This window comes from Phyllobates terribilis, unplaced genomic scaffold (genome assembly GCF_046119375.1).
Source record: "Phyllobates terribilis strain yellow unplaced genomic scaffold, ASM4611937v1 Scaffold_12__6_contigs__length_324123572, whole genome shotgun sequence".
NCBI classification, from domain to species: domain Eukaryota; kingdom Metazoa; phylum Chordata; class Amphibia; order Anura; family Dendrobatidae; genus Phyllobates; species Phyllobates terribilis.
This window is the reverse complement of record NW_027362772.1, coordinates 147,695,121-147,720,491: the sequence shown is the minus strand read 5'-3', so window position 1 is coordinate 147,720,491 and position 25,371 is coordinate 147,695,121. Positions and strand designations below refer to the sequence as shown.

General features: G+C 41.8%; 1 protein-coding gene across 1 annotated transcript in view; it reads right to left on the bottom strand.

Moving 5' to 3' along the window:
• PPP6R1 (protein phosphatase 6 regulatory subunit 1) overlaps positions 1 to 25,371 on the bottom strand; it is a 73,945-nt gene that overhangs the window by 33,520 nt on the left and 15,054 nt on the right. Inside the window, exons 2-10 of the mRNA XM_073656349.1 lie at positions 9,691 to 9,923; positions 9,331 to 9,517; positions 7,319 to 7,456; positions 4,922 to 4,987; positions 2,905 to 3,017; positions 1,921 to 2,034; positions 1,639 to 1,801; positions 1,414 to 1,566; positions 1,198 to 1,335 (exon numbers count right to left, since the gene is read on the bottom strand). Coding sequence (XP_073512450.1) covers positions 1,198 to 1,335; positions 1,414 to 1,566; positions 1,639 to 1,801; positions 1,921 to 2,034; positions 2,905 to 3,017; positions 4,922 to 4,987; positions 7,319 to 7,456; positions 9,331 to 9,517; positions 9,691 to 9,917 — 1,299 coding nt within the window. The 5' untranslated portion in view covers positions 9,918 to 9,923. The remainder of the gene's footprint in view (positions 1 to 1,197; positions 1,336 to 1,413; positions 1,567 to 1,638; positions 1,802 to 1,920; positions 2,035 to 2,904; positions 3,018 to 4,921; positions 4,988 to 7,318; positions 7,457 to 9,330; positions 9,518 to 9,690; positions 9,924 to 25,371) is intronic.

The window sequence follows — 25,371 nt, the reverse complement described above, 5'->3', positions numbered from 1 at the left end:
ACCAAGAAGGAGAGTGATGGGGTGCTACGCCAGATGACCTAGCCTCCACAGTCACCAGACCTGAACCTAATCGAGATGGTTTGGGGTGAGCTGGACCGCAGAGTGAAGGCAAAAGGGCCAACAAGTGCATCTCTGGGAACTCCTTCAAGATTGTTGGAAGACCATTTCTGGTGACTACCTCTTGAAGCTCATCAAGAGAATGCCAAGAGTGTGCAAAGCAGTCATCAAAGCAAAAGGTGGCTACTTTGAAGAACCTAGAATATAAGACATATTTTCAGTTGTTTCACACTTTTTTGTTATGTATATAATTCCGCATGTGTTAATTCATAGTTTTGATGCCTTCAGTGTGAATGTACAATTTTCAAGGGTGTGTTTAAACTTTTGGTCTGTACTGTGTTATATATATATATATATACACATATACACATATACATACATATATACACATACACACAACAATGTAAAATTAAACAATGCATGCAGTTCCTGCCATCTCCATGTGTGGAGACAGGACTAGGTTAAAAAAATAAAAAAATACATAAAATAAAAAAAACAGAAGGGGCTGGTAAGTTTTGGCATGGGTGCAGCAGGGAAATGGTGCAGGGGATTTTGCTTTTTTGTATTAATTTTTTTTCTGCTAGATCTTTAAGAACCTAGAGTGGACAAAGCAACTGTTTGCCTAATTCATTATTGCATTCACACTTTTGTCTAGTTATTGTTTTCCATTTGTGCCTAATTCTTCTTTTACTTAGCTGTTTATTTTATATGTGTTCTGTTTATTTTGCTATTGCAGGTGGATCTTAGGGTTTCCTGAAGTTTTCACCATTTGCAACTTTTCAAAGAGTCACCCACCCCACTGATATTACACACAGAAGATTTGTATGTAATTTTTTGCATCATTTTGAGCTTAAGTTTTGTAGAAACGGTTAAACACTGGAGTAAAGATGACTTAAACTTTGCACAAAATTCAAGAACAGCATGCACCGCTTTAAAGAATTTGTCACAAAACACGGCAACAAATATCACAAGGCAAAAAAGAACTAACACAAAAGAGAAACACGGTATGTAAAATGACTTTACGAGTGACAAAAATGTGTCCAGCATGTCATAGTAAATATTGCTTAGAGTTAGGGTAAAAGCATGAAATGTATTACGTCCCCTTTAGACCATAAAAGTTAACATTAGAAACTTTCTTACATATTTGACAAGCAGGTTCTCCGGTGCATCGTTGCTCTCGCCGGCATCTTCGATCGCGCTCGAGTTCAGGATGTTGGTGATACAAGCCTCAACTTGAGAGTGTAAAAAATTGTTGTACATGTACGTGAAATACAAATTCTGGGGGGTAGGAAAAGAAATGGTGAAATTCTGATTTCCTTCTATGTAACAATCTGCATATAATAGACGTAAACTTACCAGCATGGTGTTGACAGCATCGAGCTCAATCAGCTCTTGGTTTAAAGGCTTGTTGTTTGCATTGACTGCACTAGTCAGCAATTTCACCACGTGGAGTCGAGTGTTCCCCAACGGTGGATCGAGAACACCCCAAGTGGTCTGCAAGCTTTCCTTCTACAGAAAGCAAAATAATGAGGTACAAGGACAATAATATATATTTTATAGTTACAAGTTCCTAAGTTTTACCTTAGGAGGATCGATGAGGAGCTGGTGAAACTCTTTTAAGCTCTGCTTGATGGCCAACAAGGTGCCTACGCTGGCCTGAGTATTGCAAGAATCTATACCCGGATTAATTTCCAGCTGACCCTCTAAATTACAGTAGAAAGCATTCAAGCCTCCTAGTTCAGCTCTGCAAGAGAAACATTCACTCACATGAAAAATATTTTGCAGCAGCTCCAACCTGAGTGTGGTTTTGGAAGACAACGTCTTCATGGTTTAATGTGAGACATAAGTGACGCCGGCCCTTACCTTGGCCTTCGCGGCTCCAATAACGTCAGAAGAACTTGGATGCCGTTTACAATCACAGACTCATTGTGATCGCCCTCAAACATGTTATTAAGAAGCTGCGCAATGGTCTCCTGTCTGTAAAAAGAAAAGAAATCGCAAACAATCCGTTTTAGAGCTTGCGTCCAGTAACATTGCTTCACTAAAGTACAGATTTGTGTATTTTGCACTACTGTGAGCGTCCACCGTTCACCGCCATGTTTTCAGGGCCACAATTCTGTGTCGATTGTTCGGGATTAGGCCACAATCACACATCAGTGTCAATTTTATCATCCGTGAGAAATGGACTGGTTTTTTTTCTCATCCATTTTTAAAAACTGAAGGTAAGCGATGTGAGCTTTTATTTATCCATTGACTCTTAAAGGGATTGTCCAACTACTCATACAAGCCCTTCTGAATCCCTATATTTCCCACCAGTAAAATAACATTTATACTCACATCTGATGCCGATACCGTTCCACCTATTTCGGGCACTAGCTCTCCAGGGGCTTGCATGACATTGTTATGTCACGGGAGCCCTGCGGCCAATGAGAGCTGGCTTCACTCTCCTACGGTCGTAATGGACATCTGGAGGAAGTAGGAGCTGCAGCTGCTCTCTCACTTATGCCGAATGTCTTGATCTGTCTGTAGTAAGGGAGAGTGAAGCCAGCACTGATTGACCACACGGATTGCGTGAGAATGTCATGTGATTCCCAGGACAGCCAGTGCCGACACCGCTGGAATAGCACCAGCAGTGAGTATAGGTGTTGTTACTTTAATGAGGAGGAAACACAGGGATTCATATGGGGTTGTTTGAGTAGTGGACAACCCCTTTAAATCAGTGAAAATAGTATTAAATCTGGAAGGAAAACTGAATCCATGTGCCCACCCTTATATAAAATCAGTGAAAAACAACAACTATTACCAGGTTTGCATGGATTAAGCTATAAGTAAAAGCGCATGCCTTACTTCTCCAGAGTGGACAGCAACTGGTCAGGCTCAGGACTATCTTGAATCTGGATCATCTGCTCACGGCTCAGGCGAATAATATCACAGAGCGACTGGGAAGCGTTGGAATGTTGCTGAAATAAAATAGTCGCATTACACAAGATGTCATGTACCTGAAGCACGCGGCCTGTAGAGAGCGATACACACAGAAAGACCACATGAATATGTTACGGCTCTCGCCACATTACGTTTTTACTTTACGTTCAGTGCATATGCAGCTATAAGCCATATGGATGCACACATCAAGGATCAAGTGTTATAAAACAAAAAAAAAAAGTATGCCGTGTGGCATTTGTACCTTCCTGAACTAAAGCACACATTACAGCCCGAGGCTGAAGGCACTGTTATACTAGCTATTATAGCAATCAGGCAACACTCAGACGACATATGTACTTAGCTGACGTAAGCTGAAAGTAGCCAGAAGTATCCCAAGGATAGGCCATGGATTTTAAATTCCGCAAAACTCCTTTAAGTGAATTATGTAGGCAATAAAACAAAGATCTGATCTGAAAAAATTACAGTAAACAAGGAGACATTGGCGGTCTGTGTCTTATTACAAATGAAATGGTCGCCCCACAGAGGGGCCGCCGCGGGGTCGCCCCGCCGGCCCACAGAGGGGCCGCCGCGGGGTCGCCCCGCGGAGGCCCACAGAGGGGCCTCCGCGGGGTCGCCCCGCGGAGGCCCACAGAGGGGCCTCCGCGGGGTCGCCCCGCCGGCCCACAGAGGGGCCTCCGCGGGGTCGCCCCGCCGGCCCACAGAGGGGCCTCCGCGGGGTCGCCCCGCCGGCCCACAGAGGGGCCTCCGCGGGGTCGCCCCGCCGGCCCACAGAGGGGCCTCCGCGGGGTCGCCCCGCCGGCCCACAGAGGGGCCTCCGCGGGGTCGCCCCGCCGGCCCACAGAGGGGCCTCCGCGGGGTCGCCCCGCCGGCCCACAGAGGGGCCTCCGCGGGGTCGCCCCGCCGGCCCACAGAGGGGCCTCCGCGGGGTCGCCCCGCCGGCCCACAGAGGGGCCTCCGCGGGGTCGCCCCGCCGGCCCACAGAGGGGCCTCCGCGGGGTCGCCCCGCCGGCCCACAGAGGGGCCTCCGCGGGGTCGCCCCGCCGGCCCACAGAGAGGCCTCCGCGGGGTCGCCCCGCCGGCCCACAGAGAGGCCTCCGCGGGGTCGCCCCGCCGGCCCACAGAGAGGCCTCCGCGGGGTCGCCCCGCCGGCCCACAGAGAGGCCTCCGCGGGGTCGCCCCGCCGGCCCACAGAGAGGCCTCCGCGGGGTCGCCCCGCCGGCCCACAGAGAGGCCTCCGCGGGGTCGCCCCGCCGGCCCACAGAGAGGCCTCCGCGGGGTCGCCCCGCCGGCCCACAGAGAGGCCTCCGCGGGGTCGCCCCGCCGGCCCACAGAGAGGCCTCCGCAGGGTCGCCCCGCCGGCCCACAGAGAGGCCTCCGCAGGGTCGCCCCGCCGGCCCACAGAGAGGCCTCCGCAGGGTCGCCCCGCCGGCCCACAGAGAGGCCTCCGCAGGGTCGCCCCGCCGGCCCACAGAGAGGCCTCCGCAGGGTCGCCCCGCCGGCCCACAGAGAGGCCTCCGCAGGGTCGCCCCGCCGGCCCACAGAGAGGCCTCCGCAGGGTCGCCCCGCCGGCCCACAGAGAGGCCTCCGCAGGGTCGCCCCGCCGGCCCACAGAGAGGCCTCCGCAGGGTCGCCCCGCCGGCCCACAGAGAGGCCTCCGCAGGGTCGCCCCGCCGGCCCACAGAGAGGCCTCCGCAGGGTCGCCCCGCCGGCCCACAGAGAGGCCTCCGCAGGGTCGCCCCGCCGGCCCACAGAGAGGCCTCCGCAGGGTCGCCCCGCCGGCCCACAGAGAGGCCTCCGCAGGGTCGCCCTGCAGCCACAAACTTCTTCTTGCACTGCATACAGAACTCCTAAATGCCTAATAAACTCTGGAACATAAATTAAAGTTGTGAAATGCACATGTGCAAGGAGAAAATATACTTACATTATCGTCCTTTGATGGATGAATCATTTCAATCAGCCTCTGCACAATTTTTTCTTCATTCAGCCACTGTGTAAAAAAAGAAAAAAAAAAAAAAAGAAATGTCACATATTTAATACACGATATGAGAAACTGTCCAATATGTCATATTAAAAGGGTTTTCCTTTAAAAGGAGATGAGCTGGGCATCTGATGGCTGCCTCAGTCGCTGTCCTGCCTGTGTACGACAGGGTTTCTCCGAGTCTGATGTCAGACTGGGTGGAAAAGAGACCCTGGACAAGCCCTCGAAGTGTAGAGGAAAATCTATTGCTGCCCTGAAGCCTCCAACAAGGAGGTACCGAATCTGATGTGGCCTCATTATTACTGGAATTACAGCTTTGGAGGCAGCGAGACACATTAACGAAAATATTTACCGCTCTTTGCTCCACGATCATCTAATTGACCTCAATGAGTAAATCAATACACAAGACTTTGGGTCCATGTGTGCTAATGAGCCAAGATTAATAGATGTAAACCCCTTCATGACCGGGCTATTTTCCGTTTTTTTCCCTCCCCTTCTTCCCAGAGCCATAATTTTTTTATTTTTCCATCCTCATAGCCGTATGAGGGCTTGTTTTTAGCGAGACGAGTTGTACTTTTGAATGACACCGTTCATTTTATCGTGTGATGTCCTGGAAAGTGGGAAAATAAAAATTTGAGTTGAAATTGCAAAAAAAAAAAAATTGTTTGAGGTTTATTTGCTATATTCACTATATGGTAAAACTGACCTGGTGATCTGATTCTCCAAGTCAGTACGATTACACAGATACCAAACATTCATACTTTTGTTTAAGTGGTGAAAAAAAGAAAAAAAATGTTTGCTTTTGTCTTTATTTTTTTGAGACCCGAAACACTTTCAATTTTCGGGATATGTAGTTGTGTGAGCTTATTTTTCGCGCACCGAGATGACGTTTATATTGATACCATTTTGGGGTAAATAAAATGTTTTCATAGTCTCTTATTACATTTTTAATGTTGCAGCAGCAAAAAAAAGAAACGTAATTCTAGAGCTTCCATTTTTTTTCTCGTTACGTCATTTACTGATCGGATTAATGTTTATAAATATTTTGACAGAATGAACTTTTCTGAATGCAGCGATACCAAATGTCTATTTTTTTATTTTTATGGTATTTTTAATAGGGCAAAAGGAGGGGGATTTAAACTTTTGTATTTTTTTCACTCATTTTTTACTTTAATAGTCCCCTTAGGGGACTTGAAGCTGCGATCGTCTGATCGCTTATGCTATACATAGCAATGCTTCAGTACTGCTATGTATAGAGAAAATCACAATCTCTTAAGAACGCTAGAAGAATTGTAACAACAGACATGGGGGGGCCTTCTGCAGATCCCCGGCTTTCAGGGCAACCTATTGTAACTTACATTTCTGACAGATAACAATTTTAAAGGGGGTTGTACACTTTCAAAGGAATATTGTTTGGGAAATGACAAATCCTGCAAAAACATACCATTATCTAAAATACATTTTTCAAAAGTGCTACTTTGGCTTTTTTGGTCTTGCCTTCCCTTTCTTGAAAGCTCTGTAGGCTTTGTTAGCCTGATACATGGGAAACTACTGCATTCCTGCCTGTGTCACGACGTCATGGAGGTAAGTGACCACCCTCCTATTCATCATTCTCCTCCAGCTGGTCACATTACCCAGTGATCATAACAGCTTGGGCGCCTTAGCAAGGTTGTCCTCCTTCTTCCCACTTCTTGATGGAGCTTCTCCCTCGCACTTCCATGTGATTGCAGTTCCTAGTGAGCTCTCGCTCCGACTCCTCTTCCTCCCCCCCGTATACATGAGGATATTTGCAAGTTAACCCAACATTAGTATAATGTGTATGAGAGCCTTAGAAGGGATGTCCAATCTCAGTATGTAGGATAGGTTATCAATATGAGATCAATGGGGGCCTGGCACACGGTACCCCCAACAATCAGCTCTTATATTCTGCAAAACTCAGTAGCGGCCACTACACACACAGGAGCTGAGCAATGCAGCGTTATCACAGCAATTACAACAGCAGCCGATCTGTGGGTAGGTCTGAACATCCCCTTTAAGCACCAAAGGGGCAGTCATATAACCGGAATATGTTGAAAAAAATTCTAGGAAAAGAAAAAGTCAAAGTAGCTATGGAAATTTGATCATCTCTGCATGACCGCTGGTACTAGTGATTGGCTGCAGCAGTCATATGCATTGTATATGTGATGTTGAAGTAGTACACACAAAATATACACTTAGACACAAATAAGCAGCACATATCACATTACAAACAAAAAAAAAAGTGTAAGGTTTTGCAGCCATTTCTTAAATAGATCTGCAGAAAATTAATTTCTCCCATCCCCAAAACCAGTTTATTCTTACATTGAATACATCCTGCCTCAGTTGAGGTTGTTCCACACACGTCAGGAGCCGCAGCAGCAGATCCATGATTGCCGATGTGCCAATGTGCCGCAGCAACAGGTTTACAAAGTCATCCTTCTTACGCAGAAAGGCTATAATCTGCAAAATAAATCACAATGTGGCACAAATAAATCACAATGTGGCACAAATAAATCACAATGGCTGCATGAAATCACAAAACGTGTCTGGCACACTCCCAGGGAGAAGCTTGTGAAACGTGCAGGACAGACGGAAGTGTAAGCACATGCTAGTGAACCATGTAAACAAGCGTTCCTCTACCCAACCCTGCCATCTGGCTACAATAAAAACATGCCTCAAGTATGTCATACCAGTTTAAACAACTCAGGCACAGCAACCCTTTTAATGCTTTTTGGGGCACCCGGCCAAAAAAAAAAAAAAAAAAACTATTGTGTCGTACGGTTAAGAGGCCTCACCAGAATCTGCCGATATTCACTTGTTATAAGTCCTTCATCAGCAGCAAAACTAAAGAAATTCTTGCAAATTCAGCAGGATTGAAGTCTCTACCATGGCAGGCGTTTTACGTAGTTTATTAACTTTTAACCCCGAGTTAAGTAGTGAAGTAATCCTAATGGCATGATTCTGAGTAATCATTGCATCATAGCACGTATTGCGGCGCAGAGCAGCATTCACAAGTCTTCAGAAATTGTACCCCACATGTCCTGGTGATCTTCATTTTTAAAAGCATGATTATTAATATCAGGAACTGTACAGTAACATGAGTAAGAAAAAACACCTGTTACATCATTATGAGATTTAAAGGGGTTTTACAGGAATAGCGTTTTTCACCATATCAGCCAATGATTGGTTAAAATAATAGGGAGAAAAAAGGAGGTGCGTCTTACACACCGATTGTAGCTTAATAGGGGGGCGGCGCTGGCAGGCGATACTGGGGGTGATGCTGCAGGCCTTGCACTTGACGGAGGTGGGGGGGGGTGTTAAGAGGTACAACACTGCGGGGCGATGCTGCGAGTCCCAGGGTTGTAGGAGGGGGGAGTTCGGAGGTACTCTGCGGTGCGTGGGCTCCACTGACATTTTGTGAAAGCCCGGAGCCTCCGCACTTCCATATTTTCTATGCGGTGGACTAGGGGAAAATGGCCACCGGAGGCGGCGCCTGCGCAGATTGAGATCTCTGCACCGAGATCTAGTCTCCCAAGATCTCGGCTTCCACCGCATAGAAAACATGGAAGTGCGGAGGCTCCACACCGCAGAGTACCGTTCTGTTAATGGCCTACATTACACATTGTACTTATACCAAAAAGTAGATTGGCCAAGTTTTTCAGTTCTCCCTACACCCAGTGATCACATGATCTCTGGGTTCAGAGGAGGAAGCACTGTCAGTGCTTTGTATACTGTATACACAGTGATCTGGAAGGCAGAGAAGGTAATAAACCATCTCTATTGAGTATCTGGCTGTGTAACAGACGGCTCCCTGCTGCATAAGCCGCTTTGATCTCATGCAAGCAACTTACTCTGCAATTAATGTCTTAGAACTTCGGTGCAGAATAAAGTGGGGACCTCCCAGATATTTAATGTCTATTTGCCATCTGGAACTGGTATACCAAGTACTAGCTGATGGGGTGAAAAATGAAAGTCCTGGAATAAACTCCTCTAACCTCAACCCTCTGAGTACAAAGAGACATTTGTCACATAGTTTTAAACTGAACCCAATTTGATTGAATCAAAATCTGACAAGTCAGGAAATCTTTAGCAGAACTGTATCTGCGCTTACGCTGCCTCTACCATGCACAATAGGCAAGTTACTCCTTTACTGTTTCACAATCTTTAGAGGATGATTTAAGCAAACACACCCAGAATCGTCTCTCTAAACCATTGTAGACAGCTCTAGTTTTTTTTACTTCACTTATAAAAACAAGCTGAACTTACAGCCTGCCATTGGAAACGTGTTCAGTAATTCTCTGCACTAGCTTCCATTAATGACGCCTCTACGTTACCTGTTCTGTCTTGCGGTTAATAAGTATTCCCATGACTTTGCTAAAGAAGCTGGCTAGCAATGGATTCAAGTCATCCTCGTTCTGTAAGAAGCTATAAAGACGCTTCAGTAGATGCTCATCTTCTCCTAAAGCATCATTAATTTGTGTTACATCTGCTGTTAGTATCTCACATGACACACTGGGAAACCTAAAAGAAAGAACGAAAAGATGCAAATCTAACAAGTAGTCTTGAAAGTATTATTTACAATAATTTTTTTGCCTGATCACTAGGATAGTGAAGTGAAGACAATCAAACGGCCAGCGATCTGACATTGGTCACCTATTCACATGTGGATGGGTAAGAAGGTCCCTGGTGCTTACTTGTAGCGCAACTTCTCGTCCATGTCACTGGGCGGCTCCTGGGTGATGCAGGTCACCAGCTCCTCCATGTGCGGAGGTTGGACAAGGAACTCCACCAGCTTGCGGTTGACTACTTTGCACTCTTGGAGGACATCTTCTTCGTCGAGCAGTTCAAAGAGAGTAACATTTTCCCTCTCCAGCAGGGTGTCCACGTGTGAACTTGTGTGCAGGTCAAATTTCCAAAACATGTCTCACTGCAAAATAAATATATTTTATATTGATATAATATATACATATACATAGCATCCTATGGCCATAGTGTCCCGAGTTCGGGACCCGGTCCTTTGTCTGCCCTTACTCACACAAGACGTCAACTCTGACCTACAGTAAGGTTTTTAATATTAGACCGTGTAGGAACCGCCCCGAATAGGGTCACCCTGTGGCTGGTTGGAGGGCTTTTATGCTTTTTTTGATTAAAACAGTTTACTAATTACCCTATGTTATTTAAATGCAACTTTGCTTTTTACTTATTTAGTTACAGGAGGGTATATGCTCATTTTGTTTCTTTTAGGTTAACATCAAGTAAACGACGACCGGCATAAATCACCTGCCAAATATAAGCGGATCAATAAGCTGGTGTTATATATGCAGGTTACGTTGTAGCCCACGCGCACCAAGACTAATGCCGAATCATGATGACTCGGTAGTCTGAGGTCATAAAGTGGCAACCCCACGGACAACCTCATTAATATAAACTTTAAATTCCCGTGATTCTGCAAGATGTAGCAGTAATCAATCAAACGCACCGCTGCTCCATTCCTTCTCAATGGGAGTGCTGCGCTCAGCTATCTCCCATAAAGAATGGTTGGAGTGTAAGTGCACATGATCGACCTCCACTCCACTTCATAGCCCTGGATCTCAGGATTGGTGGAGGTCCCAGAGGTCAGACCAGAAGCGATCAGGAAGTTATCCCCTATCCCATGGGGATTATGTCTAAACATTGAGATTAGGATTGGTTTTTTTTTTCTTATTTTTGCACAGCTGTGCTTTTATTCTATGTCCTGGTTTTGCAGGATAAAGTTATATTTTCACATATCTTCATTTTACGCAAAATATAATAAATTACCTTTCATCAATTTATTTCATATAGAGGAGAAATGTGATAAAACACGATTCCACCACTGATCTTTGCACAATACATTTCACACTATTCACTGCACAAAACGATACGTTACTTTTATTGTATGGGTTTGTAAGATCTTTATGATACCCAATATGTCTTATTTTGGTTATAGCATTTCTCGCAAAATATTAACATATTTAATGGGGGGGGTTTGTGTCGTTGCAGTGGGAGAATAATTAGTTATTTTTATATCGATGTAGTGAAAAATTATCTGGCCCAGCAAAGGTTACAACACATTTAGGGTACAAATTAATGAGTTTTTGATGAGTGGGAATGGAAGAAATTTAATTTTGACTTTAAAGGTGTCAAGTTTATTATATGGGTCATTAATTATTAATAAAAATATACCTGTATTTAAAAAAATAAATTCTTGCAAAAGTAATGTTAACACTTCATACATTTTGGTGCTTTAATCCTGGATTGTTAAAGATTTTATCATTTAGTAAAAGTATGAACAGCCAACCGTCAATGAAGGGGCAAATAATTCAGGGCAAACCACAGAGGAGAAACATCACTAAGAGAAGAGGAGCAACCATCATTATGAAGTTGACCAAAATAATTACCGTAAGTGCATGGACAAGTATAAAACTGTACAGGTAACGTGAGGACATAGGTAGAAAAACGCCCACAAACCAACATTAAGACACAAGCCAAAAGTTCATAATTGTTCTACCTGCCAACACCTAAAACGCCCCAAGGTACATGGTATACGAACCGAGAAAAATACTGGCAGGTTCACTTATAACACAGGTCTTGCATTGTATGAAACGTTAAAATCCGATTCATTCATTAGAAAATCAGGTGTGGCTACTGCAGAGATTTACGGTAGCAGTCTGACCTTTGGGACTTGCATGACAGAGTAAGGGCTCGTTCACACAACCGCTATCCGTGGTTCTCATGGATAGTAGTCGCACCTATAATATTCTATGGGGTAATGCACGTCAGATTTTTTTCCTCAGACCGAATGGACTGCGGAAAAAAATTGAAGACGTGTCTGATCAAAATCAGCAATGCAAATATGGGTCCAAGAAAAAAATGGAAAGCACTAGGATGACATGCGAGAATAGAGAAACTTTTTTTTTCCTCCTCACATCCTAGGGTCACAGCCAAATTAGAATAATTGGACCATTTTTCTCAGATGTGGAGAAATCGGTGGCGTGAACCTAGCCTTAGAGGGTCCCAAATCTCCTTCTCGGTCTGAAGAACATGCTGTGTGCAGGCATTCTACGTAGAGGTAAATAAGATGGTCAGAAACAGTCGAGGACTCGCATTACCCCCGTCCCATCCAGATAATAAAATGTAAAAATATTTTCTGGTTATTTTACTTTGGATACAAATCAGATACGTAACATAATCTACCCCCCTGTCTTGCAAAAAAAAATAATTCTAAAAATACGGAAATGGGACTGGTTAAATTAATCACAGACCATGTGATAGACCCCTCACAGATCGCGTTCACACTTCCTATTAAACCGACACTCCGTTCCCTTGCATTCTGAGGACTAATGGACCAGCCTGCACCACCTAACAGAGGAGTCTAATGTGTACATACACACACTGGTGTGAAAGTGTTTGCCCCCTTCCTGATTTCTTATTCTTTTGCATGTTTGTCACACTTAAATGTTTCAGATCACAAAACTAATTTCAATATTAGACAAAGATAACACAAAATGCAGTTTTTAAATGAAGGTCTTTATTATAGGGGGAAAAACAAATCCAAACCTACAGGGCCCTGTGTGAAAAAGTGATTACTCCCCCCCCCCCCCTTAAAACATAAATTAACTGTGGTTTATCACATCTTTGGGAAGCGGAGTTCTATTTCCCTAGCCACTAACAGGCCTGATTACTGCCACACCTGTTCTCAATCAAGAAATCACTTAAATAAGACCAGCCTGACAAAGTGAAGTTGACTAAAAGATCCTCAAAAGCTAGACATCATTCTGCGATCCAAGGAAATACAGGAACAAATGAGAGTAAGAAAAGAGTAAGATCTATCAGTCTGGGAAAGTTTATAAAGCCATTTCTAAAGCTTTGGAACTCCAGTGAACCGCAGTGAGAGCCATTATCCACAAATGACGAAAACATGGAGCAGTGGTGAACCTTCCCAGGAGTAGCCGATAGACCAAAATTATCTCAAGAGCGCAGAGACGACTCATCCAAGACGTCACAAAAGACCCCACAACAACATCCAAACAACTGCAGGCCTCACTTAAGGTCAGTGTTCATGACTCCACCATAAGAAAGACTGGGCAAAAATGGAATACATGGCAGAGTTCCAAGACAAAAACCGCTGCTGAGCAAAATAAACATTATGGCTTTGTCTCAGTTTTGCCATAAAACATCTTGATGATCACCAAGACGTTTGGGAGAATACTCTGTGGACTGAAGAGACAAAAGTTTAACTTTTTGGAAGGTGTATGTCCCATTAAATCTGGAGTAGAAGTAACACAGCATTTCAGAAAAGGTACATCATACTAACAGTAAAATATGGTGGCGGTCATGTGATGGTCTGGGACTGTTTTGCTGCTTCAGGAGCTGAAAGATTTGCTTTGGTAAATTGTACCATGAATTCTGTTGTCTACCAAAAAATCCTGAAGGAGAATGTCCGGCCAGCAAGTCCACCTCTGAATGGCTTAAGAAAAACAAAATTAAGACTTTTGAGTGGCGAAGTCAAAGTCCTGACCTTAATCCGACTGAGCTGTTGTGGCCTAACCTTAAAAAGGCAATGCATGCTTGGAAACCCTCCAATGCAGCTGAATTACAACAATTTTGCAAAGATGAGTGGCCAAAATTCCTCCAGACAGTTGTAAGAGACTCACTGCCAGTTATCGCAAACGCTTGATTGCAGTTGTTGCTGGTAAGGGTGGCCCAACCAGTTATTAGGTTTAGGGGGCAATCACTTTTTCACACAGGGCCCTGTAGGTTTGGATTTCTTTTTCCCTTAATAAAGACCTTCATTTAAAAACTGTATTTTGTGTTTACTTGTGTTATCTGTCTAATATTTAAATTGTTTTTGTGATCTGAAACATTTAAGGGTGACAAACATGCAAAAGAATAAGAAATCAGGAAGGGGGCAAACACTTTCACATCAGTCTGTATCTCTATGTCTAGATAGATTGACATACACACCTCCTGATTTCTTATTCACTATATATATATATATATATATATATATATATATATATATATATATATATATATATATATATATATACACATACATACACACATATATATGCACACACACAGGTGCTTCTAACAAAATTAGATCATCAAAAAGAAGTGAAACTCATAATAGAGTCATTACAGAGTGATCTATTTCAAGTGTTTATTTCTGTTAAGGTGTAATTCCTGTTTTAATGAGTTTCACTTTTTGTATTGAAGAACAGAAATAAATTAACTTTTTGATGACATTCTAATTTTGTGAGTGAATGGGCCAATCCTAGTGGCTACAATCAATAACCAGCTGCATAGATCTCATGTTCACCCACCACGTCATTGCTGGGGCCCAGTGGACTACTGAATTGTTCCCTCTGGCACAGTCTGCCTAGCGTGTCCAGTGCTGGTGATTGTTATTCTCTGGCCGGCACAAGAGGATGCAGCAGTGCGACCGAGCATATGAGCCCTAATGGCAAATCACAAGGCCCTGTGTAAGCGAATGTGCACACAACGTCTTTTTCAGGTGGATTCTGGTTCGAAAATCACCTGATAAAAGCGCCAACTGAACGCTCAAAAGTATGAACATATGTATTTCTAGGACAAAAAAAAACAACTTGCTGTTCATATGCTCAGGCTTTTGAGTGTCTTTCAACAGCTTCAGGTTTCCAAAGATGCCAAGTGGTTAAAAGAAGTGACCTGACCGTTCTTCAGGCGTATTCTACAACAAAGATGCTCTATGCTTTATAATAGAAGTCAATAGAAGGGCTCAGAAGACGCCCGGGCCTCTTTTTGAGCATTTTGCCAGCACTTTTGCTTGACAAACTACTAGCAATTTATTTAATTGTTAAATACAGGATGGGCCATTTATATGGATACACCTAAATAAAATGGGAATGGTTGGTGATATCAACTTCCTGCTTGTGGCACATTAGTATAGGGGAGGGGGAAAACTTTTCCAGATGGGTGGTGACCATGGCGGCCATTTTGAATCCAACTTTTTTTTCAATGGGAAGAGGGTCATGTGACATCAAAATTATTGAGAATTTCATAAGAAAAACAATGGTGTGCTTGGTTTTAACATAAATTTATTATTTCATGAGTTATTTACAAGTTTCTCTTTGTTTACAGCCATTGACATGTCGCCGAGGTTAACACGTGAGGAGCGGATAGAAATTGTGTTGTTGTCTGGTGAACGCAGTACCCGGGTCATTGCAGCAGATTTCAATGCAAGACACCCTACGAGACCACCCATCTCCCATGCTACAGTTCACAAACTGCTTGCCAAATTTTGTGAAACAGGTTCAGTGTTGGATTTGCCAAAATGTGGATGCAAGAAAACGGTCACTAATGCAAGAGCCCACAGCGTAGCACTCGCCGCATGTCACTGGAGAGTGGCATCAGTCAAAGATCCCTTCAGCGGATATTAGCTACTCACAAATGGCACCCTTACAAAATCCAGCTGCTGCAGCATCTCAACGAGGATGACCCAGATTGGCGCACTGAATTTGCAGAAAGGGCAAAACAAAAATTGGAACAGGACCCTCAGTTTACACAGAACATTATTCTCAGTGATGAGGCAAACTTTTTTGTGAATGGTGAAGTTAAACAAAACCACCGCTATTGGTCTGACATGAACCCACAGTGGATAGATCCCTCCAAGACTGTTGGAACACAAAAATTGATGTTATGGTGTGGTATATGGGGTACAAAGATAGTGGGGCCATTCTTCATCAATGGAAACCTCAATGCCACTGGATATCTGAAATTGCTACATGATGATGTGTTGCCCTCTTTTTGCACTGAAGATGGCATGTTCCCTGAGTTTTTTAGATGGTGCACCACCACATTATGGGTGTCAGGTCCGAGCATTCCTACATGAACAGTTTCCTGGAAAGTGGATTGGTCGTCGTGGGCCAGTTGAATGGCCACCAAGGTCTCCCGATCTGACCCCATTAGACTTTTATCTTTGGGGTCATCTGAAGGCAATTGTCTATGCTGTGAAGATACGAGATGTGCAGCATCTGAAACAACGGATACTGGAAGCCTGTGCTAGCATTTCTTCTGCGGTGTTGCTATCAGTGTGTCAAGAGTGGGAGAAGAGGGTTGCATTGACAATCCAACACAATGGGCAGCACTTTGAACGTATTTTATAAGTGGTCATAAACTTGTAAAAAACTCATGAAAGAATAAAGTTACATTAAAACCAAGCACACCATTGTTTTTCTTATGAAATTCTCAATAAGTTTGATGTGTCACAGGACCCTCTTCCCATTGAAAAAAATAAAGTTGGATCCAAAGTGGCCGACTTCAAAATGGACGCCATGGTCACCACCCATCTGGAAAAGTTTTCCCTATCCCATATACTAATGTGCCACAAACAGGAAGTTGATATCACTAACCATTCCCATTTAATTTAGGTGTATCCATATAAATGGCCCACCCTGTAGAATGAAAGAAAAAAACACCAGTAAACAAAAAAAATGCCCCAAAACACTAGATGTTTTAAAAATATAAAAACATAGAATTCAACTAGATTAAAGTAAAATGAAAAAAAAAAAAGATAGAAGCCACACCTGAGCGCCACATGTAGGATCGTACAGACCAATCAAACTGATATACAAAAGGAACAGATGCTGGGCAATAATGTAAACCATGAAAATAAACTTCACGCTTAGGGTGTGTACACATGGAGCTGAAACTCTAAAAATCTCAAAAACTCCTTAAAAACATTGAGCTCCCGCTCCAAAAACGCTGCAAAAAAAGGAGCAGTGCTCCAACATGACACGACCTGGAATTTGTAACTAGTGACAAAACTTTATAGGCTTGCCACCATTTGCAATTAGTGCTGAACATGACAGCTAATCTGATCAGCTGTCATGTCCCTCTAACAACCGCAGTGAAATGCCAAAAAAAACAAAACACGTTCAAATCACCCATTTAAAATAAAATACACATTTGGTATCGCCGCTTTCAGAAACGTCCGATCAAAATATAAAAACAATTAATCAGTTCAGTAAAAAGCGTAACGAGAAAAAAAAAAAAAAAAATCGAAAATACAGAATTCTATTTGGTTTTAACAGCAGCAGCAACGTTGCAATAAAATGCAAAAAGCATCATATCTACCCAAAAATGGTATTAATAAAAAGGTCAGCTCAGGGCGCAAAAAAAAGTCATTGCAAAGCCAAAAAAATCAAGAAAAATGTAGACATAAGTGAATTATTTTTTTCTTACAAATTTCAGATTTTTTTTTTTCACCACTTAAATAATAAAGACCCTATACATGTTTGTTATCTGCGTACTCGTAATGATCTGGAGAATCACATTGCTAGGTTACTTATAGCATTTAGTGAACATGGAAAATAAAAAACAATTTTGGAATTGCACTTTTTTTTGCAATTTCACAGCACTTGGAATTTTTTTCCTTTTTCCCCATATGCTAAGTGGCAAGATCAATGGTGTCATTCAAAATTACAACTCGTCCCGCAAAAAACAAGCCTTCACATGGCTATATTGATGGAAAAATAAAAATTATTGTGGCTCTGGGAAGAAAGGGAGCAAAAAACGAAAGAACAAAAATGAAAAATCCCAAAGTTGTGAAGTGGTTCAAAAAACAGCTTGCATTGTTCTCCAAGGTTTTTTTATGGGGACAGGGCTAACAAACTGAACATATATTATAGTACATAGGAGGTATATTAATAGTTATATTCTTGTACATAGGGGCAGTATTGTAGTAGTTACATTCTTGTACACAGGAGCAGTATTATAGTAGTTATATTCTTGTACATAGGGGCAGTATTATAGTAGTTATATTCTTGTACATGAGAGCAGTATTATAGTAGTTATATTCTTGTACATAGGGGCAGTATTATAGTAGTTATATTCTTGTACACAGGAGCAGTATTATAGTAGTTATATTCTTGTACATGAGAGCAGTATTATAGTAGTTATATTCTTGTACATAGGGGCAGTATTACAGTAGTTATATTCTTGTACATAGGGGCAGTATTGTAGTAGTTCTATTCTTGTACATAGGGGCAGTATTGTAGTAGTTCTATTCTTGTACATGAGAGCAGTATTATAGTAGTTATATTCTTGTATATAGGAGCAGTATTATAGTAGTTATATTCTTGTACATAGGGGCGGTATTATAGTAGTTATATTCTTGTACACAGGAGCAGTATTATAGTAGTTATATTCTTGTACATGAGAGCAGTATTATAGTAGTTATATTCTTGTACATGAGAGCAGTATTATAGTAGTTATATTCTTGTACATGAGAGCAGTATTATAGTAGTTATATTCTTGTAGATGAGAGCAGTATTATAGTAGTTATATTCTTGTACACAGGAGCAGTATTATAGTAGTTATATTCTTGTACAATAGGGGCAGTATTGTAGTAGTTATATTCTTGTACATGAGAGCAGTATTATAGTAGTTATATTCTTGTACATGAGAGCAGTATTATAGTAGTTACATTCTTGTACATAGGGGCAGTATTATAGTAGTTACATTCTTGTACACAGGAGCAGTATTATAGTAGTTATATTCTTGTACATGAGAGCAGTATTATAGTAGTTATATTCTTGTACAATAGGGGCAGTATTGTAGTAGTTATATTCTTGTACATGAGAGCAGTATTATAGTAGTTATATTCTTGTACATGAGAGCAGTATTATAGTAGTTACATTCTTGTACATAGGGGCAGTATTATAGTAGTTACATTCTTGTACACAGGAGCAGTATTATAGTAGTTATATTCTTGTACATGAGAGCAGTATTATAGTAGTTATATTCTTGTACAATAGGGGCAGTATTGTAGTAGTTATATTCTTGTACATGAGAGCAGTATTATAGTAGTTATATTCTTGTACAATAGGGGCAGTATTGTAGTAGTTATATTCTTGTACATGAGAGCAGTATTATAGTAGTTATATTCTTGTACAATAGGGGCAGTATTGTAGTAGTTATATTCTTGTACATGAGAGCAGTATTGTAGTTATATTCTTGTACATGAGAGCAGTATTATAGTAGTTACATTCTTGTACATAGGGGCAGTATTATAGTAGTTACATTCTTGTACACAGGAGCAGTATTATAGTAGTTATATTCTTGTACATGAGAGCAGTATTATAGTAGTTATATTCTTGTACAATAGGGGCAGTATTGTAGTAGTTATATTCTTGTACATGAGAGCAGTATTATAGTAGTTATATTCTTGTACAATAGGGGCAGTATTGTAGTAGTTATATTCTTGTACATGAGAGCAGTATTATAGTAGTTATATTCTTGTACAATAGGGGCAGTATTGTAGTAGTTATATTCTTGTACATGAGAGCAGTATTATAGTAGTTATATTCTTGTACATGAGAGCAGTATTATAGTAGTTACATTCTTGTACATAGGGGCAGTATTATAGTAGTTACATTCTTGTACACAGGAGCAGTATTATAGTAGTTATATTCTTGTACATGAGAGCAGTATTACAGTAGTTATATTCTTGTACAATAGGGGCAGTATTGTAGTAGTTATATTCTTGTACATGAGAGCAGTATTATAGTAGTTATATTCTTGTACAATAGGGGCAGTATTGTAGTAGTTATATTCTTGTACATGAGAGCAGTATTATAGTAGTTATATTCTTGTACAATAGGGGCAGTATTGTAGTAGTTATATTCTTGTACATGAGAGCAGTATTGTAGTTATATTCTTGTACATAGGGGCAGTATTGTAGTAGTTATATTCTTGTACATAGGGGCAGTATTGTAGTAGTTATATTCTTGTACATAGGGGCAGTATTGTAGTAGTTATATTCTTGTACATAGGGGCAGTATTGTAGTAGTTATATTCTTGTACATAGGGGCAGTATTGTAGTAGTTATATTCTTGTACATAGGGGCAGTATTGTAGTAGTTATATTCTTGTACATAGGGGCAGTATTGTAGTAGTTATATTCTTGTACATAGGGGCAGTATTGTAGTAGTTATATTCTTGTACATAGGGGCAGTATTGTAGTAGTTATATTCTTGTACATAGGGGCAGTATTGTAGTAGTTATATTCTTGTACATGAGAGCAGTATTGTAGTAGTTATATTCTTGTACATAGGGGCAGTATTGTAGTAGTTATATTCTTGTACATAGGGGCAGTATTGTAGTAGTTATATTCTTGTACATAGGGGCAGTATTGTAGTAGTTATATTCTTGTACATAGGGGCAGTATTATAGTAGTTATATTCCTCTACATAGGAGCAGTATTATAGTAGTTATATTCTTGTACATAGGGGGCAGTATTATAGTAGTTACATTCTTGTACACAGGAGCAGTATTATAGTAGTTATATTCTTGTACATGAGAGCAGTATTATAGTAGTTATATTCTTGTACAATAGGGGCAGTATTGTAGTAGTTATATTCTTGTACATGAAAGCAGTATTATAGTAGTTATATTCTTGCACAATAGGGGCAGTATTGTAGTAGTTCTATTCTTGTACATGAGAGCAGTATTATAGTAGTTATATTCTTGTACATAGAGGGCAGTATTATAGTAGTTATATTCCCCTACATAGGAGCAGTATTATAGTAGTTATATTCTTGTACATGAGAGCAGTACTATAGTAGTTACATTCTTGTACACAGGAGCAGTATTATAGTAGTTATATTCTTGTACAATAGGGGCAGTATTGTAGTAGTTCTATTCTTGTACATGAGAGCAGTATTATAGTAGTTATATTCTTGTACATAGAGGGCAGTATTATAGTAGTTATATTCTTGTACATGAGAGCAGTATTATAGTAGTTATATTCCCCTACATAGGAGCAGTATTATAGTAGTTATATTCTTGTACATGAGAGCAGTACTATAGTAGTTACATTCTTGTACACAGGAGCAGTATTATAGTAGTTATATTCTTGTACAATAGGGGCAGTATTGTAGTAGTTATATTCTTGTACATGAGAGCAGTATTATAGTAGTTATATTCTTTTACATGAGAGTAGTATTATAGTAGTTATATTCTTTTACATGAGAGTAGTATTATAGTAGTTATATTCTTTTACATGAGAGTAGTATTATAGTAGTTACATTCTTGTACTTAGGGGCAGTATTATAGTAGTTACATTCTTGTACACAGGAGCAGTATTATAGTAGTTATATTCTTGTACATGAGAGCAGTATTATAGTAGTTATATTCTTGTACAATAGGGGCAGTATTGTAGTAGTTATATTCTTGTACATGAGAGCAGTATTATAGTAGTTATATTCTTGTACATGAGAGCAGTATTGTAGTTATATTCTTGTACATAGGGGCAGTATTGTAGTAGTTATATTCTTGTACATAGGGGCAGTATTGTAGTAGTTATATTCTTGTACATAGGGGCAGTATTGTAGTAGTTATATTCTTGTACATAGGGGCAGTATTGTAGTAGTTATATTCTTGTACATAGGGGCAGTATTATAGTAGTTATATTCTTGTACATGAGAGCAGTATTGTAGTAGTTATATTCTTGTACATAGGGGCAGTATTGTAGTAGTTATATTCTTGTACATAGGGGCAGTATTGTAGTAGTTATATTCTTGTACATAGGGGCAGTATTGTAGTAGTTATATTCTTGTACATAGGGGCAGTATTATAGTAGTTATATTCCTCTACATAGGAGCAGTATTATAGTAGTTATATTCTTGTACATAGGGGGCAGTATTATAGTAGTTACATTCTTGTACACAGGAGCAGTATTATAGTAGTTATATTCTTGTACATGAGAGCAGTATTATAGTAGTTATATTCTTGTACAATAGGGGCAGTATTGTAGTAGTTATATTCTTGTACATGAGAGCAGTATTATAGTAGTTATATTCTTGTACATAGGGGGCAGTATTATAGTAGTTACATTCTTGTACACAGGAGCAGTATTATAGTAGTTACATTCTTGTACACAGGAGCAGTATTATAGTAGTTATATTCTTGTACAATAGGGGCAGTATTGTAGTAGTTCTATTCTTGTACATGAGAGCAGTATTATAGTAGTTATATTCTTGTACATAGAGGGCAGTATTATAGTAGTTATATTCTTGTACATGAGAGCAGTATTATAGTAGTTATATTCCCCTACATAGGAGCAGTATTATAGTAGTTATATTCTTGTACATGAGAGCAGTACTATAGTAGTTACATTCTTGTACACAGGAGCAGTATTATAGTAGTTATATTCTTGTACAATAGGGGCAGTATTGTAGTAGTTATATTCTTGTACATGAGAGCAGTATTATAGTAGTTATATTCTTTTACATGAGAGTAGTATTATAGTAGTTATATTCTTGTACAATAGGGGCAGTATTGTAGTAGTTACATTCTTGTACACAGGAGCAGTATTATAGTAGTTATATTCTTGTACATGAGAGCAGTATTATAGTAGTTATATTCTTGTACAATAGGGGCAGTATTGTAGTAGTTATATTCTTGTACACAGGAGCAGTATTATAGTAGTTATATTCTTGTACAATAGGGGCAGTATTGTAGTAGTTATATTCTTGTACATGAGAGCAGTATTATAGTAGTTATATTCTTGTACATGAGAGCAGTATTATAGTAGTTACATTCTTGTACATAGGGGCAGTATTGTAGTAGTTACATTCTTGTACACAGGAGCAGTATTATAGTAGTTATATTCTTGTACATGAGAGCAGTATTATAGTAGTTATATTCTTGTACAATAGGGGCAGTATTGTAGTAGTTATATTCTTGTACATGAGAGCAGTATTATAGTAGTTATATTCTTGTACATAAGGGGCAGTATTATAATTGTATTATTGTATATAAGAGGCAGCATTGTCCTGCATTAATGAATTGTATCAAATAAAACACACCTCATTTTGTGACAATGAGCTGAAGATTTGGCACGATTTCAACTGGCATCAAGAGACAGAAAAAGGCCAAACGTCAATGCAGCTTTTTGGCCCTCAGTTCGGTGACCTACCATAAGCTAAAGACGTCAGTCATGTCAGGTTGTTTGCCAAAGAAGTGCTGCCTGACAACCCAATATAAAAGGCTCCAGTCAATCGCTCATATGACTCAGCTGTTCAGTTCAAAGGTGGATTGGCACTGTGCTGCCAGGGGGAATGGATATGCAGCCTGGCAGCAACAATCACACAATTATACAGGCTGCAGTTTTAATAAGGTTTCACTAAAATACACCGAATTGGAGAACCGCTTTCAAATAATCTCTACCTGCACATTGTATAAACTGAATTTGCCATTATATTTCTTCTTACACAAGGCTGAGTATCGGTACATGTGACATGAACTTAGCTCTGTATGTGCAGTACAATGCTGTCAGAAGCAGCATGGAGCTTCCCCTAGAATAGGGAAACCCAAAAAAAGGGCAGCGAGTCAGAACCTGAGCTTTATATAACCCCGCCCACACCACTGATTGACAGCTTTCTGCCTATACACAGTGTACACAGAAATCAGCCATAGGTGGGGGGGTATGGTTATGTAGAGCTCATGAATGCTTCCCTCTGCAACTGACTATGTAACTCACTTGCCTGAGCCCCTGGACGGTCCACCTCCTCCCTCCATGCAGGGACACAGACACTCCCAACCCTAACCGCACGGTCACCTCCCTGTCACCCGGCACATCTCCCTGCTCACTGACCTACGGCGGCGAGCTTAGTGTGCGTGCTTCCCTTGCTCTTAAAGTGCCAGCGCGCACCTAATATTCCTCCAGCCAATAGCTGGGAGGCATCTTGTATAAAAGGCACCCTCTCCAATAGGTGCCTGGACCTCGCCCCCTGCTCCGTGTGCGGCCTACGCCTGAACCTCGCCCCCTGCTCCGTGTGCGGCCTACGCCTGAACCTCGCCCCCTGCTCCGTGTGCGGCCGACGCCTGAACCTCGCCCCCTGCTCCGTGTGCGGCCGACGCCTGAACCTCGCCCCCTGCTCCGTGTGCGGCCGACGCCTGAACCTCGCCCCCTGCTTCGTGTGCGGCCGACGCCTGAACCTCGCCCCCTGCTCCGTGTGTGGCCGACGCCTGAACCTCGCCCCCTGCTCCGTGTGTGGCCGACGCCTGAACCTCGCCCCCTGCTCCGTGTGTGGCCGACGCCTGAACCTCGGCCCCTGCTCCGTGTGTGGCCGACGCCTGAACCTCGCCCCCTGCTCCGTGTGTGGCCGACGCCTGAACCTCGGCCCCCTGGTCCGTGTGTGGCCGACGCCTGAACCTCGGCCCCCTGGTCCGTGTGTGGCCGACGCCTGAACCTCGGCCCCCTGGTCGGTGTGTGGTCGATGCCTGAATGTGAACTCCGTATATCCGGACTGCTAAAACCAGTCTCCAAATCCAGTCCGGTCTATGACTCAGTGTCAGTATCCGTCCTGTCCGAGGAGTAGTCTGAACGAAGCCGGAGTCCGTTTTAATGAACCTGACCCTTGAGGTCAGCAGCTACAGTACCAGGGACTGCCTATGAGTAGTACCTGGTGGCTACCTGCCACTCAAGCCTCACCTCACTATCAGGAGCTCAAGTGAACACCAGGTAAGCCCTTTCCTAGGTAAACCCAGCCCTGTGACACAGTGGGTCCTCGAACCACGTGCGCCACCTGTGGGAATGACAGACTAACATAACTAACATCTGAAACGCACTCTGGTCTCCGGTCAAGCAGGCTCTGGTCCCTTTTGGACAAAGCAGCATTTCCAGTGTTGGCACAAGACCAGAGCTGTGTACTAAGAGAGCAGTCAAGTTTGCTCATTTCCACATCTAAGCCCCCTTTTATTACAGACCTTGCAAAGAAAAAGGGGGGCTGGTTTAGCTATTGAAATTAGCGATCAGCCAGCCCACTTCACACACCACTCTGGTCACGGGCCAACACAGAAAACACAGTCCTGTATCAGGCAGAAGAGGATTTGCTGGTAACGCATATTTCAGCTGAGGAACTAGCACCTATTAGACGTAAAGCAGTTTAACTAAAGTAGTAATTTACATAACTTACTAATTTAACTACAAATTCCTTTAAAAAGAGAATTTTCTAAACCATTTAAGCCCTTTAATTAAGTTTGCATACCCAGATGGCAGCTGGAAAGTGACAGCTAACCTCCACCCAGCGGAGGAATTCACAAACAAGTACTTACAAATTCTATCGTTTACAAGCCTCGTCGTTGCTTTCGCCACACAAATAAAATTATGTAATGACTGGATTTTTACTTCAAACCCAATACTACTTGCCCCTGGGGAAAAGAAAACCGAGAGCGATAGTCATCCCCGTGTAAGCGTACATACACCAGGCTGTCAATCACAGGGAGGGCAGGGAAGCCGCACTCCAGACTTGCAGCAGCGCAGCACCGGGGAGGATTTTTGACAGTAATTACAGACTTCCACTGCCA